This window comes from Lonchura striata, chromosome 1, assembly GCF_046129695.1.
Source record: "Lonchura striata isolate bLonStr1 chromosome 1, bLonStr1.mat, whole genome shotgun sequence".
NCBI classification, from domain to species: domain Eukaryota; kingdom Metazoa; phylum Chordata; class Aves; order Passeriformes; family Estrildidae; genus Lonchura; species Lonchura striata.
The window spans coordinates 23931385-23945220 of NC_134603.1; the positions used below are offsets into that span (position 1 = coordinate 23931385).

Consider the following 13836-nt stretch of genomic DNA (forward strand, 5'->3'; position numbering starts at 1 on the left):
ACGGGCGGGGAGCCGCCTGCCGCCCTCGCACATGCGCAGCGCGGGCCCGGCGCGCTATATAGCGGGTTGGCGCCGGCGCCAGCTGAGAAGCGCGGCTCGAGCGGCAGCGGTGGAGGTGCGCGGAGGAGCCGCCGGTGAGCGCGGGGGTTGGCTGGGCGATAATGGTGATAATAGTAATAATAATGATGTTAATGATGGCATCAGTGATGCTGGTAGCGGTGGTTAGGGTGGCGGTGTTGAGGGTGGCTGTGATGATAGCAGCGGTGCTGGCGGTACCGGCAGACGCGGTGCCGGTGGTCGGGGGGGCGTGAAGAGGAGACTGGGAGCGGTGAGGCGGGCTGCCCGCCCGCCCCGGCACCGTTTTGGAGGGAGAGTGGCCGAGAGCCTGGGGGGAGACGTCGCCGGGGGCGGCCCATCCGCAGGGAGCGGAGAGTAGCGATGGCCCGGACGGGCATCCCCGGAGGGAGCGGTGCGGTGGGCCGGGGTGCCGGCGGCATCCCGCCATCGGCTGCCCGCCGCCCCACGGCGGAGAGCCCCGCGGGAGGCGGGCTGCCCGGTTTTGGAGGGAGCCCGGCGCGCTGGGGGCGGGGATGCCGGCAGAGCGGCTTGGCGGGCTGACCCCGGCCGCCCGCCTGCGCCGGGACCCGGCTCCCCGCCCTGGCCCGTGGAGCGGGTGCCCGTGGAGACATCCCCTCGCGGCCCCAGTGCCCGCGCTGGGGGTCCCGCTGAGGCGTGTCCCGGCGGGGGGTGGGTGTTCCCGCGTGCGAGGCGCCGTCTCGGCAGCCCCTTCCTTCCCCCTCAGGTTTTGGAGGGAGCCGCGCTCTCAGCCAGGCGGGAGCGCGGGGGGGCGGGGCGGCGGTGCTGCCCCTCCCGCGTCCCCTCAGCACCCTGGGGAGCGGGTGGGTGTCACATCGGCCCTTCGGGACGGGCGGGCGGCGCCGGCGGTGCCCCCAGCGCAGCCGGACCCCGGCGCAGGCCGCCGCCGCCTCCCGCTCGCTGGAAATTGGCGCGGAACCGGCGCGGCGGGAGCGCGGGCGGCGGCGCCCGGCCCATCGCGGCCCGGCCGTCCCGGCAGGTGTGGGGGCATCGCCCCTGAGGAACGGCAGCGTGAAAACCTCGTCTCTGGGGGTGCCTGGAATGGAGGGTGTGGGGGCACTAGAGGGGTCACAGCCCCAAGGACTCCCCACATCCTCTTGTATGGGAAATGTCCCTTTACAACTTCCCTGCCCCCACACCCAGGAAGCCAGCGCTAAGCTGCTGGCATACCTAGGCACCCTGCAGCAGGACATGGAGCTGCGTGTGCTTATGTACCATAGTCATGCTCTGCTTGGGCATTCCTCAGGCCAGTGGAATACTTGTGCCCTTCTATTTGAGCTGTGTGAACCATGCTGCTCTTTGTGATAAGTTCATGCCACAAAGTAGGGAACTTGGTTCTAATGTTGTGAGGATGTGCTAACTGAGCTTATTCTATTACTTTGATCCAGGCAGAGATCTTATAGCCCAAAGAAGATGTCAAGGCGCAGGTAAGCTGTTATCACTGCACTAAGAGTATCTTACTAACAACTGCTTGTACTAATCCAACAACTGCTGCTCTCTGCATGTCTAATGTCTTTTTACTCTTTGCTCTTTACAGTAGCCGTTTGCAAGCCAAACAGCAGCAGCCACTATCCTGTCCAGAAGAGGCTCCACAAGAACTGCAAGCACTAGATTATCTCCAGACCAGAAAAAGGAGAACAGCAGAGGTGAGCAATTTGAGCAGCTTGGAAAGCTGGATACTGAAAGCTCTTCAGTGTGTTTAGATGGGACAGTCTTTACTTTGCGAAGTTACAAAGTGGTGGAGGGGTAGCAAGAGTTTGCCTGAGCTTTAGGAAGATGTGCTGGTCACTGTTAGTGTATTGATGTGTGTCTCTCTTTTCAGCAGGAGATTAAGAAAAGAGAAGATGGGAAAATTGCTAAAAAACATCAATATGAAATTAAGGTAATTCAGTCCTGAATACCATTTCAAACTAGGTAAGGGAGTCTGTCTTGGTTTATGTTGGTGGGTGTGAAATCATGCATTCCACACCAGGAAGTATTGAACAGGGGAAGTTTGTATTTTTAGATATTAGAAACTATGGGAGCTCAGCACCTTTTTATCAGTTTTTACACGTGACTTGGTTGCACATAAAAGATCCTTCAATGTAAAAGCCACTGCAGAGTAAGATTAGGTGAAAAAAAGAGAATAACCCCAGATGTTTCAGAACAATTCCACATACAGAGCAGGTAAGGCCTAGAGGCAAGTCTAAACAAGATCACTGCACTTGTTTTAACTTTAGGTGTGGTTTCATGGCCATTTAGTTAAGATTCATAACCATGCAGGCCATCTTTATTTTCATTTAACAGTTCTTTCGATTATTAAATCAGTTTAGGAATGTGTTTTTACTAACAGGAATTTCTTAAAACTGACAGGCCTTTTGGGTTTCTATTGTAAAGCAGATTAGTAAAATATTATAACTTTCTCTTGCAAACAGTATTGTTTGTAAAGTAAATGAGACTAATAGCTATGGTGAAGCAAAACTCTTCTGTGAAATTGTCTCTGTAAATCTTGAGTAGGAAAAAATGCTTCATCAGTACATCAGCTGTACCTGGGGTGAAACTTAACTGTTAAGTATTACAACTTACCTTTGCTGAAAGGGGGAAATCCTGCTTCCCTGTCTCTTCTTCCTTGATAGCTGGCCATGAACTCCATCCCATGCCTTGCTCCATTCTTTGAATAAAGCAGTAGGCAGGTTAATCTTGCTAATTTGGCATTAGAAAACAAGTTAAAGTTCTGCCAGGTTAGTAAATTAAATCAACCCAGCAGAGGGTCTGACAAGCATTGTGGTGGAAGTTGGCAGTGAGGATCACAGGAGAGAAGGAGGAGTAGGACCTCCCTTTTCTCTTGGTTGCGTGCATTAAGGTCAGTTCTGCTGGAGTATGTAACTTCACTCTTGGGGTACTTCAGTTTGACTATAAATAAGTTTAGATATACTAAGGAATCCTGTGTAGCATACCTTGTGCGTCAGCTGTATAGGAAAAGCTTCTGTGTTCAGGGACAGGTGTTGCCACTCTTTGTGAATGGGATTCCCTCTCAACTCCACAGGGACTAATTGAACTTCTGTGACACCATTCTGAAGGCTGTCAGCCATTACAGCATTGCATGTGTTCCAGGGATTTGATACCTCCTTATTGGTTACATACAACCAAATAATTAGTAAAACAAGTTACAGTTAACTAAAGTAATCTAGATCTCCTTCTCTAAGGCTTTCTGCAGGAATACCTTTGCAGTCTTCTCATTTTGAGTCATTGCATCCCATATTTGGCATTGGCAAGCTGAGAGAGAGTTCACAGCTGCTGCTTGCTCAGTGGGTATCTAGCTCTGGAGCTGAGATGGGTGGCTCCTCTCTGGAGCACTAAACTGGAAGATAACAAGTTGCTGAATTTCCACTGAGAGACAGTAAAACCTCCACCCCCTCCTTTCTCTTCCCTCTGAATAGATAAGTAGATAGGACTAGCAAGCTAATGTCCTGTGTTTTAGTAGCACTTAATATCTTTGCCTTTTGTACTGTAACTGAGCTTTTCAAGCAATGGATAGGCTACTTGTGGGTTCATAAACTAAAGGTGGTCATCTTCCTCAAAGCTGAGTTCCCAAATGCATCCAGTTTATTTATATGTGTTCCATCTCGACTATGGAAGGTTTAGTTGGCATTTAATTTTCTTCTTTCTTGGTTTCAATACTTGAATCAATGCTGAGATCTAGAAAGACTAAGGTACATTACGTATATTGTTGCTGTTACTGTAATCTACTCCTTGCTTTTCTTGCTCTCCTAGTAAACTCAGCATTTAAAAGATACCTTGTTTATTTTGCAGAGTTGTTGGCCCCCCACGATAACAGGCGGCATCTCACCTTGCATAATTATTGAAACACCTCACAAAGAATCAGTAACCACTGACTTCTCAAGATTCAAAAAATATAGATTCAGGAACCTCTTCATAAATTCATCACCTTTGCCAGAACTCAAGTAAGTTTAACAGATGCAGTAATTATTAATGTCTGAACTACTCTAATAAAATCTGTTGTATGTGCTTATATAATACATACCTCTACTTGTCTCCTCATCTCACAAAAGACAGAAATTCTTGGGTTTGGTTGTTTGAATATTTTTTCCCCTGGTCTTATAAACACACCAGACAGATAGTTTTCATGTTTCAGAACTGTCCTTTTATAACTGGACACTCTAAGGGTTAAGAGGCACATAATAGTTAAACTAAAACTTCTTTCAGTGCTATTGGAACTGTGGCCAAAAAATATTTAACAAAATTTTCTTAAAGAACTTAAAATGTTCAAATAAACTTATGGTAATATCAATGTGTAGGTAGCTTGCCAATGTAATGCAATGTGATTGGTGCAGTCATAGTTTCTCAGTTGCCCTTCTGTAGAGAGAAAGCTTAGCTGACTAAATTGTAGTTTTCAATTTCGGAATTTCTTAGACATTAGGCTGTGTTAGATAAGTACCAGTTGTTGTTTGTATCAGCCTGGGGTTTAATGCAAGAGGTGGTAAATTTACTGCAATGTATTAAGGAAAACTTCTCCCAAGGTAAATGAGAAGCAGAACAGGTAGCATTACTTTAAGCAAACCTTTCTAGATATACCTTGATGGTTTTTTTTGTGCTGGCCCAAATTGGATCGGAACGTCAAGATGCTGCCAGGTGATGCTTTACATCAAAGACCTGTTCAGATACAGAGTTCCCTGTAAGGGGCTTAATCCTGTTGTTGACAGGCATCTGGCAAAGCTGAACTCCATCCTTTCTGATTAGCTGAATAAGAGGATAATTTACTTCTCCTGCCTTCTCCATCATTCCCTAACTGCTGTAAGAAGATCATAATTAATTTCTCAATGCCTGCCTGCTTAAATGAAGAGAGTGTATTAAACAAGCAAATATCTCCCCAGCTTCTAACTTATGAGAACAACAGAATGAAACGGAGCTGGGTTAAAATTTGTAGCCAATACTAGTGATCAGCTCTGTCTCTCTGCGTCTGCTTGGGGAAAGGTAAATACATAACTCCAGAAATTTCAGTAGGAAATCATAATTTCATTGGTTAACATGCTTTTCCTCTTAGTACCTACCTGCAAGATAAAAAGTGCATCTAAGAAAAAGCCCATATGGATTGATAATAACAATTACAAATAAAGCTATATTGATGATATAGGCATTATCTTCCCAAACAGACTGGAGCACTAATAAATTACAAGTTAGCAATAAAGAAGAACACATTTTTTTCTCTAAATGGCTTGCTTCTGAGCCTTGAAGTAAGCTAGGAAATAAAGGGATGGATGAGTGACTTTTAAACGCTATCTCCAGTTTTTCTCGAGTTAAACTGGACAAGTTATGTATGCTTTGTGTTTCCTGTGGAGGAGTATATTGTCCTCTTTAAGGGGAAAAGTTTGGTTTTATCTTGCTCTCTGAACAGCCACCAAACTAGGCAAAATAGGGACCTCTAGTTGCATGTGCAGCTTTGAGAGGCACGTGTTCAGTTTTACTGCCTGTTCTGTAGAACTGGACTTGTTGGTGATCTTGGCAAGCTGCTGTTGTGGTGATGTAAAATGTTTCAAATATTCCTGCAGTTTTCTGATTACCATAAGGATCTTCTAGTATGTGGAATTTTTCTTTTTGGATGTCTGTAAATTATAAATAATGTGGGTTTTTAAAAAATGAGTTGTGTATATACTTATTAATGCTTTGTGTAACTTTATTCTATAGCTGGGGAAATTCCGAAGATGTCTGGCTCAACATCCTAACGAAGGAGAACAGATACACTCACTGCAAACACTTCACATCACTACATCCTAGTTTGCAGCCTCACATGAGAGCGATACTGCTGGACTGGCTCTTAGAGGTGTGTACCTTTAGTTACTTTGCCGTGTGTTATGCCTGTGAAGTAGGCAGGTAAAAGCACAGCTTTTACATAAAGCTCTAATAGTAATGTGCACAGTTATAAAAAGTGGCAAGACTATTTTGCAAAGTGACTGCTTTTGATCCTCTTGGTGAGCTACATCAGGGCCCTTGCAGGCAGGAGGCACTGAACTTTACCCCCCAGGACAGGAAGCAGTAGTGTTTAATTTTTGTTCATGGCACCCTACATCCTGCAAGGGAGAGAAATCTGGTTTTGAGACACTTGTATTGAAATTATGGATCTCTAACTTATGGGATAGACTGTACCTAAGCCATGAGAAAACTGCATCTGTTGGGGATTTATGACCCTGACTATGTCAGGAGCTCTTGAGTGTTGGCCCATGATGCTATTTTCTGATTTCATTGCGAGTTTTCAATTTTATCATAGGAAGGAGAGCAGACTATATCAATGGCTGACAGGTAAAGCTTCTTGATACAGACAGCTTCTTATGTGAAAAGGTTACAAATAAATCATATTAGCAATGGATTTCAAGAAAAATTAAAAATTTTTAATACATTCTGAATAAAAAAACCTATTCTAATTATGTGCTTCACTAGTTCCTCTAATGTGGAATTTACATGTTACCATTAAATTAATTTGTTGCTTTTTTTAAAATCTTGAATTAGGAAATCATCCAACTTCCAAACAAAAATATCAACAAGGGCATTGCTTTTGTCCAGCTCAGTGGTTCTATATGCTACAGTAAATTTAAATCCTAGCAGCTTTTAGACCTCTTCAGTAGTTCCTAACAGTCTTCTGTAACATTATAACAGATACTGCTTAACATAACCAAGTGTTATTGTGTTTGGGAAATACACTTCCTTAGAAACTCTGCTATATATTTATGGGTGGGCCTGACCTATACAGTTTTAGTTCTGAATCTTCTTTGGAGCAGTTGTTAATAGTATCAGAATAACACATCAATTATCAAGAAAATATATCAGGTTTAAAAGAGTGGGGCTGTGCTATTTGTGCCAATCAGTTGCATTTTTGATGGTCAGGAAGGGCTTTAATTTGCAAATGAGCTCCCAGCCTTATCTTGGAAAATAGCTTGTAGTAGTGAGATTATATTCTGACTTTGTATCCAAGTAAAACAATTAAGCATCTGGTATTTATTTCTTGTATAGTCTTTTCTGTTCTTGTTCTTTACTGCATGTAGATTGTAATTAATAGATAGCTAACTGCTTTCTAGTTGTGAAAGGGGTATGGAGTTGCAGATGAACTGGATATGTGGTAGCCCCTCCCAAATGAATTAGAGGTTAGATGAAAAAGTAGGGCTTTCCCTAAGATCTCCAGGTCTGGGCACTCTCCTTTCTTTTTTTGTTAAACTGGCATTTGAAACACTTCGATACAATGCGAGTATTAAAAGTTCTCCCTGCCAGGGAAACCAGCAATGGGATGGAGCAGATGGCAGCTCCTGCAGTTTTGTTCCTGCTTAGTGAGGCTGTTGGTGTGCCCGAGGGGCTGCAGGCAGTGCTCCTGGCCTGCCAGCAGAGCCCACTCGAGCAGGAGCTCCCAGGCTTCTTTGCTGTAGAGCCAAAGATTTTGATTTTTTAGCGGCTCTGCCCTGGGACAGACCTATTGGCATTCATTGAGGATTTGACTTCAGCTTGAAGCTTGAGAGTTGTTTTAAGGTTATTAGTGTATGTATGTGTAGGTGTTGCTGTTTTGTTGGGATTTTTTCCTCAACAGGCTTTCTTCTTTCAGTGGAAAAATGGTTGCTATTTATTTTGGAAAAAATATTTCTTGAAAGTCTGTTAGTATATCATATGCAATTCACGTTTAGGTGGGATCATGGGAAATACCTTTTTCAATCCCATGCTAACCACTGCATCATACCATAGCTTGGTATGTGAAGCTTTGTGTGTGCAAAAGATGAACCTGCATTTTGCTGTTAAAACTTGAATACTGTGTGTATGTAGAGTTTTATAACAGAAACCTTCTGTGGTTTTTCCCCTGTTGTAGGTGTGTGAGGTGTATGCACTCCACCGGGAAACCTTCTACCTAGCTCAAGACTTCTTTGATAGATTCATGTTGACACAAAAGAACATTAACAAGAGCATGCTTCAGCTCATAGGAATTACCTCATTATTTATTGCCTCCAAACTTGAGGTAAGAAACTCTGTTACAGGGAGGAGGATATAAAATTTGGAGTACCTAAAAAGACAGTGATAATTATTTCATGTTTGAATCTTTTGAACTTGGGGGTGTATGTACAACACAAAAGGTCAGAAGGGGAAATATTTTTCTACTTCAGTTGTGCATTTGTCAGTCTCTTGGAGAGTAGTTTTTGTCCTCCCTTTCTCCAGCAGCAGGGAAGGAGACCACATAAACTTAAAAGGCATGCAAATGTGCTAGAAGTAGTTTTGTTTTGTCTTGTCTTTTTCCAAATATACAACAGTTGGCAAGCAATCTCAGGAATGGGTGTGGAACTTGAACAAAACCAAGCCTAAGACTCAAACTGCCTGTACATCAGGCTGATATCTTTACAGTATCCTCCATTTAGTGGAGTGCAAGTCTTAAGTGCAGTGATGGTGATACCTTACATTCTGTGCTGCGTCCATGGGCCAAGAGCATACTTTTGGATAATGCACAGTGGGCTAGACTGACAGAAAAACTTGGGATTAAGTTGTTATCTTGGAACCCCCAGATGTCACTGTGGTTCCCAAAGCAAGATTGTACCCTACGAGCAGTCACCTGTCCTAATGAAGTGCGTGGGGCCATGGCAGTCACAGAGCCAGCTCGTAGAGAAGCAGTTTTGCTGACAAGCTCTCTTCTACTTACCCACCAAACTATGCTTGGCTGCAGCTGGCATGGCTGGCTTAGCAAATTTCCTTGACTGCCTCTGCACCATGGATTTTTGACAGTTACAGTGGCTGGTTGTGGGATTTTCTCTATTAACTTTTCTATTTTTTTTAATTTATGCAATTACATCAGCAGTGACATTGCAGGTAACCTGTACCAGTCAGTCATCTGTAGGAGAATTGGGATGATGTATGTTTTTACAGCATTGGAATGTCCGAGTAGAAAGATCTATAAATGGAAGGGTGTTCTGATTGCTTGGGCAGCATTTATTTGCCCAGAAGCTCAAAGAATTGCAATAAGTCCATTGCATTGTACAACAGATACTAAAACTCAAGTAGGTTATATGTTATCTCCTTATCCTGTAAGTTTCATGTCAGTTCATATAATGAAAAAAACACTGTTGTAGCATAAGAGATGTTAACATGTCAATATGGACAGAAAAGTATTTCCCAGTGTCTTCTCAGCCTTTCTTAGAACTGTAAGATATACTCATCTTCATTTTCCCTCCCTTTAAAGGAAATCTACGCTCCTAAAATACAGGAATTTGCTTATGTCACTGATGGTGCTTGCAGTGTAGAAGATATTGTAAGAATGGAACTTATTATGTTAAAGGTAATAATTTGCTGTGTTTGTAAGTGCTGGGTGAAAGACACTCCAGCTGAGCCTTGTGTTTTAATGTCACTTACTTGCCTAGAAAAAGGAACCTGTCCCTATTTCTGCACAATAGTGAAGCCTTTGTTGTGTATGTGTGGACCTCTGCCACCCTAGCTGAGATACAATCCCTGACTGGTAGGAAAGGGCAAGTTTCTCATGTGAATGTAAAAGCTCTCGAACAGTGCAGCCAGGGCTGTCACTGTAATGTACTGCATTTGCCAACATCCCTTGCTGTCCAGGAACAAGGGCTTCTGGAGGGACAGGCAAAAACTTCACACTGCTTGGTGCTCCTCATGTTGGAAAGGATCTATCTTTACCAGTGCAGGACTATACATTTATTCTTCCTTAATAGAGATGAGAGCTGCAGGTTCACACAGCTAGCCAAAAGGTTGACAAAACAATATTAATTTCCCAGTTTCTGAACGGAGAAGACATATAAAATCCAGCTGCACAGGTGAAAGGATACAGATTTGTGCTGATCCTAGTACAGCCTTTTCAAAAAAACAGTGAGAATACAACTTAAAAAGAATATTTGTACTGGAAATTATAAATACTTTTTAGTGTGTTTTTAGGATATGTACAGTAATCTCAGGAGAGGTATAGGAAGAAATCAGAGCACAAAACTATCCTTGAGTGGTTTAAGGCACTTAACTGTTTGTTAAATATTTGCAGGCTTTAAAATGGGAACTCTGTCCAGTGACAATTGTCTCTTGGCTGAACCTTTATCTTCAAGTGGATGCTCTGAAGGATGTTCCAAAAGTGCTGCTACCTCAGTATTCTCAGGAAAAATTCATTCAAATAGCCCAGGTAAGTAATAAAATGTTAGAAAATGGTTCTTGAGTCAGTGACAACTGCTACTGAAAGCCACTTTGTCCTAAGCGTTCCCTTGTTTCCCCCTCACCTGTTACTTTGTTAAGGAATGTGCAAGATTGGCTCCACCAAAGAAATACAGTTTTGAGGACAATTACCCCTGTGTTTCTTTTCTCCCTGCTTTCACGTACTTTAAGAATTTTCTGTATGCTGGTGAAATAAAAAATCCATTTTATTTCTTTAATCACTCCAGCATTCTGTAAACAGTAGTGACAGCTCTGAGAGGAAGGTGGATAATTTTGGACTCTAGGCTGTTTTTACCTGTAGTAAACCCTTAACAGTTTTTCTGTGTAATTGCCAAGAAGGCAGCCTGGGGAGTGTTTTGACTATTTTAGAAGAGCTGTCGTTCTGTTTGTATGGGCATGTGTTGTGCCCAGCCTCAGAGAGTCTTACTGAAGCTGGGCAGCTCAGTGGTGTAAATACTGCACTAGGTAGTATTTAAATTTAAGACAATACCTTCCTGGAGCTCAGCCCTGTTCTGGGGCAAAGGTTGTAGGAGGTGCCATGTGCATAGGCCTTTCTGAGAAAGGATCATGCTAAAGTATCAGCTTATTAAAATCTGTTACTCTTCATGTCCTCAGCTTTTAGACCTGTGTATTCTGGATGTGAATTCTTTGGACTTCCCATACAGAACACTAGCTGCTGCTGCGCTCTGCCACTATACCTCAATCGAAATAGTTAAGAAAACTTCAGGTAAGATGCCTCTGCAAAGCTTGGCCTTGTTGGGCAGGGAATTCTGGAAGCTGTCACAGACTTGCTTAAGATGGTATTGGTTTACCAAGCTGCCGAAGACTACACTGACACCAATATTTCTTCTGTGTGCTTCTTTTCCTTCTAATTTCACTTCCTATCACTATTTCAGAAAGACTCAAGAAGGAAACACCAGCAGTGCAGCTTTTGCTAAGGAATTGAAACATTTATTGTTCTTGCTTTTGGGCTAGTATTTGCTCTATGACTTCCAGATGTTTGGGGGATGATTAGCTATATATTTGGCCACTTTTTCTCCTGAAATGTAGTTCTCGAGCAGTTGTGCATGTCTGTCAGCGACACCCAGTGTGTTTTTATAGCATGACCCACAATCTCATGTTCAAGCCACAGGTTACTTCAGCTTCCCCTGGAAAGCAACAACAACCCTTGTGACCTCCATTCCCCTTCCAGACACCACCCTTTTAAGTAATAAGTATAAGGAAATGTTGGCTGTTTCTGGGAGGATGTTTCTGAATTTTTATCTGTAGTATTATTTATTGTGCTTTTTAACTCGTGGCCATATTGGAACACTGCAACTCCCTCATGATTTCTAAATATATTCTGGTGTTCTGCCCTTCAGGCTTAGATTGGGACAGCATTTCAGAGTGTGTACAGTGGATGGTTCCTTTTGTGAATGTGGCAAAAAAGGTCCCTGTGAAGCTGAAGAACTTCAAGAAGGTTGCAGCGGAAGAACGACACAATATCCAGACCCACACAAACTATCTGGACATGCTGGTAAGTGGTTTGTGGATGTGCAGTTTGGGCAGCTGAGCGTTCATTACACATCCCTTGTCCTGAGGCAGCTTTGAGTGGCCAAAGCAGCTCCCTGCTCACACCTGGCCTGGCTCACCTCAGTGAGTGCCCAAGCACCAGTGATGCTATAAACAACACGTGCTTTAGCCTAATGCTCCCAGCACACACAAACAGCTCTCCAGTACTGGTAATGCAAGTAACTTTATTATGCAATGTCATTGGTTTTCTCAGTATCCTGACTCTAGAGCACTTGAATTGTGTGAGGAAGCACTGCTGCCTCCTCCTGCCACAAAAAAGGAGACCGTGGCACAGGTATTAACTGTTGTCTTCTTTTCCCAATGCGCAGGAAGAAGTGAACAGTGGAGTAGTGTCTACTGCCCCAGGGCAGTTATCACCTGTGTCAACAGGAGGAATAATAACCCCTCCCAAAAGCACAGAGAAGAAATGAAATACAGTCAATTGTCATGAACAGATTCAGAAACAGGACTTGGTGCTTCAGAACAAGACCACACTAAAGGTGACTCAATGCTCTTTACTGCTATTAAAGATTTGGGCAGTAAAAAACATAGCAGATGGAAACTGAGACCAACATCCTCCTACAGACTTGAAAAAAAAGAGCTCAGCTGAGCATTGCACCTGCTATCACAAGAGCCTGGACCACTTTGGGCCATTCTGACATGACTTAAAATAGTGAGAACTGGATTCTTAACTTATGTCTTTCAACAACTCTTAAAAATAGGGCTGGCTGGCAAGATTTGTTCACTCAGCTTACATGGCAGATTTGCTTTAAATTGGGTTAGATGAGAAGAATATTGACAGCTTGTATGTATTACCTCTTCTTGACCCTTTTTTTTCCTTGGTAAGGTCAGAGCTCACTCATGTCAGTCAGTCCCCCCAGCTCAGGTGCAGTATTGCAGAAGCCTGTGGGTAAGCAGTTCACATCTCTGAAACCACTCCGTGTGTGCAGGACAGTGCAGCCAGCCTTGTGTCAAATCCCAGCTCCAGAGGAGGCCCTTTAAGCTTGCCAGAAGCTTCAGTTTTAGTGCATCACTGACCTCAGGTGAGAGTACCAGCAAAGAACCTGCTGCTGCAGTAACCCTAACTGGAAGAAGTGCAGTCCCCAGCCACCCACTTGCAACAAGAAAAGCATGAGAACTGGAGAAGGTATGGAATAAAGGGAGCCTGCAGGTACTCTACAACCACTCACGTCATAGGAACAGTGTTATCAGTGTTTATAAGCAGCATTAACTACTGTGTTTTCCTCAGATTCACTACCTCTGAGTCACTTCTGTGATGAAGGGCAGTACTGGGAAAGAAGGGTATCAGTCTTCTTCCCCTTCTCATGATGCTTCTATCTGTGCTGCACACCCAGGGACAAGTGTTACATTACACTGAGCAGCCCGTGATGCTGCACTAGAGCATCAAGTGCCACCCACAGCCACATTACACTCACAACAACTTTGCAAACTTGAATTCATGTCTTCTCAAACAAGCCATTGTGGAACTAGCTGCAGTTGCTTCCAGCCTTCTGTACAGTTTGTAAAAATAAGGGGTTTATTGTAAGATTTCATTTATTTCTAAGAAGAAAGATACTAGACTGTAAATGTTGTACAAAAATTTAAATGACTTTAAAAATAAAGTCTTGAAAGATTTTTTTTTACTTTTACACATTTTGTAATAGTCTTCCAGCATTAGCCTAAAAGTAAAGTTTTGCCATTGCTTGAAGAAACTTCTTTTTCCTTCTCTGTGCAGCAAGCTGTAGGACTTCCTCAGGATTGCTGGCATTCAGCTCTGTCTGGCCAATGGCTTTTATCTTGAAACAAAAGAGGAGACACAACCAGCATGAGGCCTTCCAGTAGAGCTGTTTCATTTCAGGGCACTTTCAGCACTAGTTCCATGGGTGATTTATTTCTGTATTTATTTGCTGTATGCCCTACCACCCCACCCCTTCAGCCACAACTTTATGTAAGCACCCAGATTCTACAAGAATTGTGTGACAAAATTAAAACTGGAACTGAAACCACATTTTCAGA

At 43.4% G+C, this 13836-nt stretch overlaps 2 protein-coding genes across 3 annotated transcripts in view; one reads left to right on the plus strand and one right to left on the minus strand.

The window, feature by feature from the left end:
- CCNE2 (cyclin E2) lies at positions 1 to 13826 on the plus strand. Of its 2 annotated transcripts, none has more exons than XM_021543224.3 (12): positions 1 to 134; positions 1485 to 1523; positions 1634 to 1742; positions 1919 to 1978; positions 3889 to 4040; positions 5782 to 5917; positions 7940 to 8086; positions 9296 to 9391; positions 10106 to 10240; positions 10885 to 10996; positions 11631 to 11785; positions 12150 to 13826. In XM_021543224.3, exons 2-12 carry the CDS (start codon positions 1510 to 1512, stop codon positions 12249 to 12251), a joined length of 1218 nt encoding a protein of 405 aa, XP_021398899.1. In that variant the 5' UTR covers positions 1 to 134; positions 1485 to 1509; the 3' UTR covers positions 12252 to 13826. The 2 variants fall into 2 exon arrangements, with proteins under 2 accessions (XP_021398899.1, XP_077639007.1); XM_077782881.1 differs by having other exon boundaries at positions 44 to 134; positions 1922 to 1978.
- The window catches only part of INTS8 (integrator complex subunit 8), a 21619-nt gene continuing 21139 nt past the window's right edge, over positions 13357 to 13836 (minus strand). Inside the window, exon 27 of the mRNA XM_021543223.2 lies at positions 13357 to 13616. Within this exon, the coding sequence (XP_021398898.1) occupies positions 13500 to 13616 (117 nt within the window). The 3' untranslated portion in view covers positions 13357 to 13499. The remainder of the gene's footprint in view (positions 13617 to 13836) is intronic.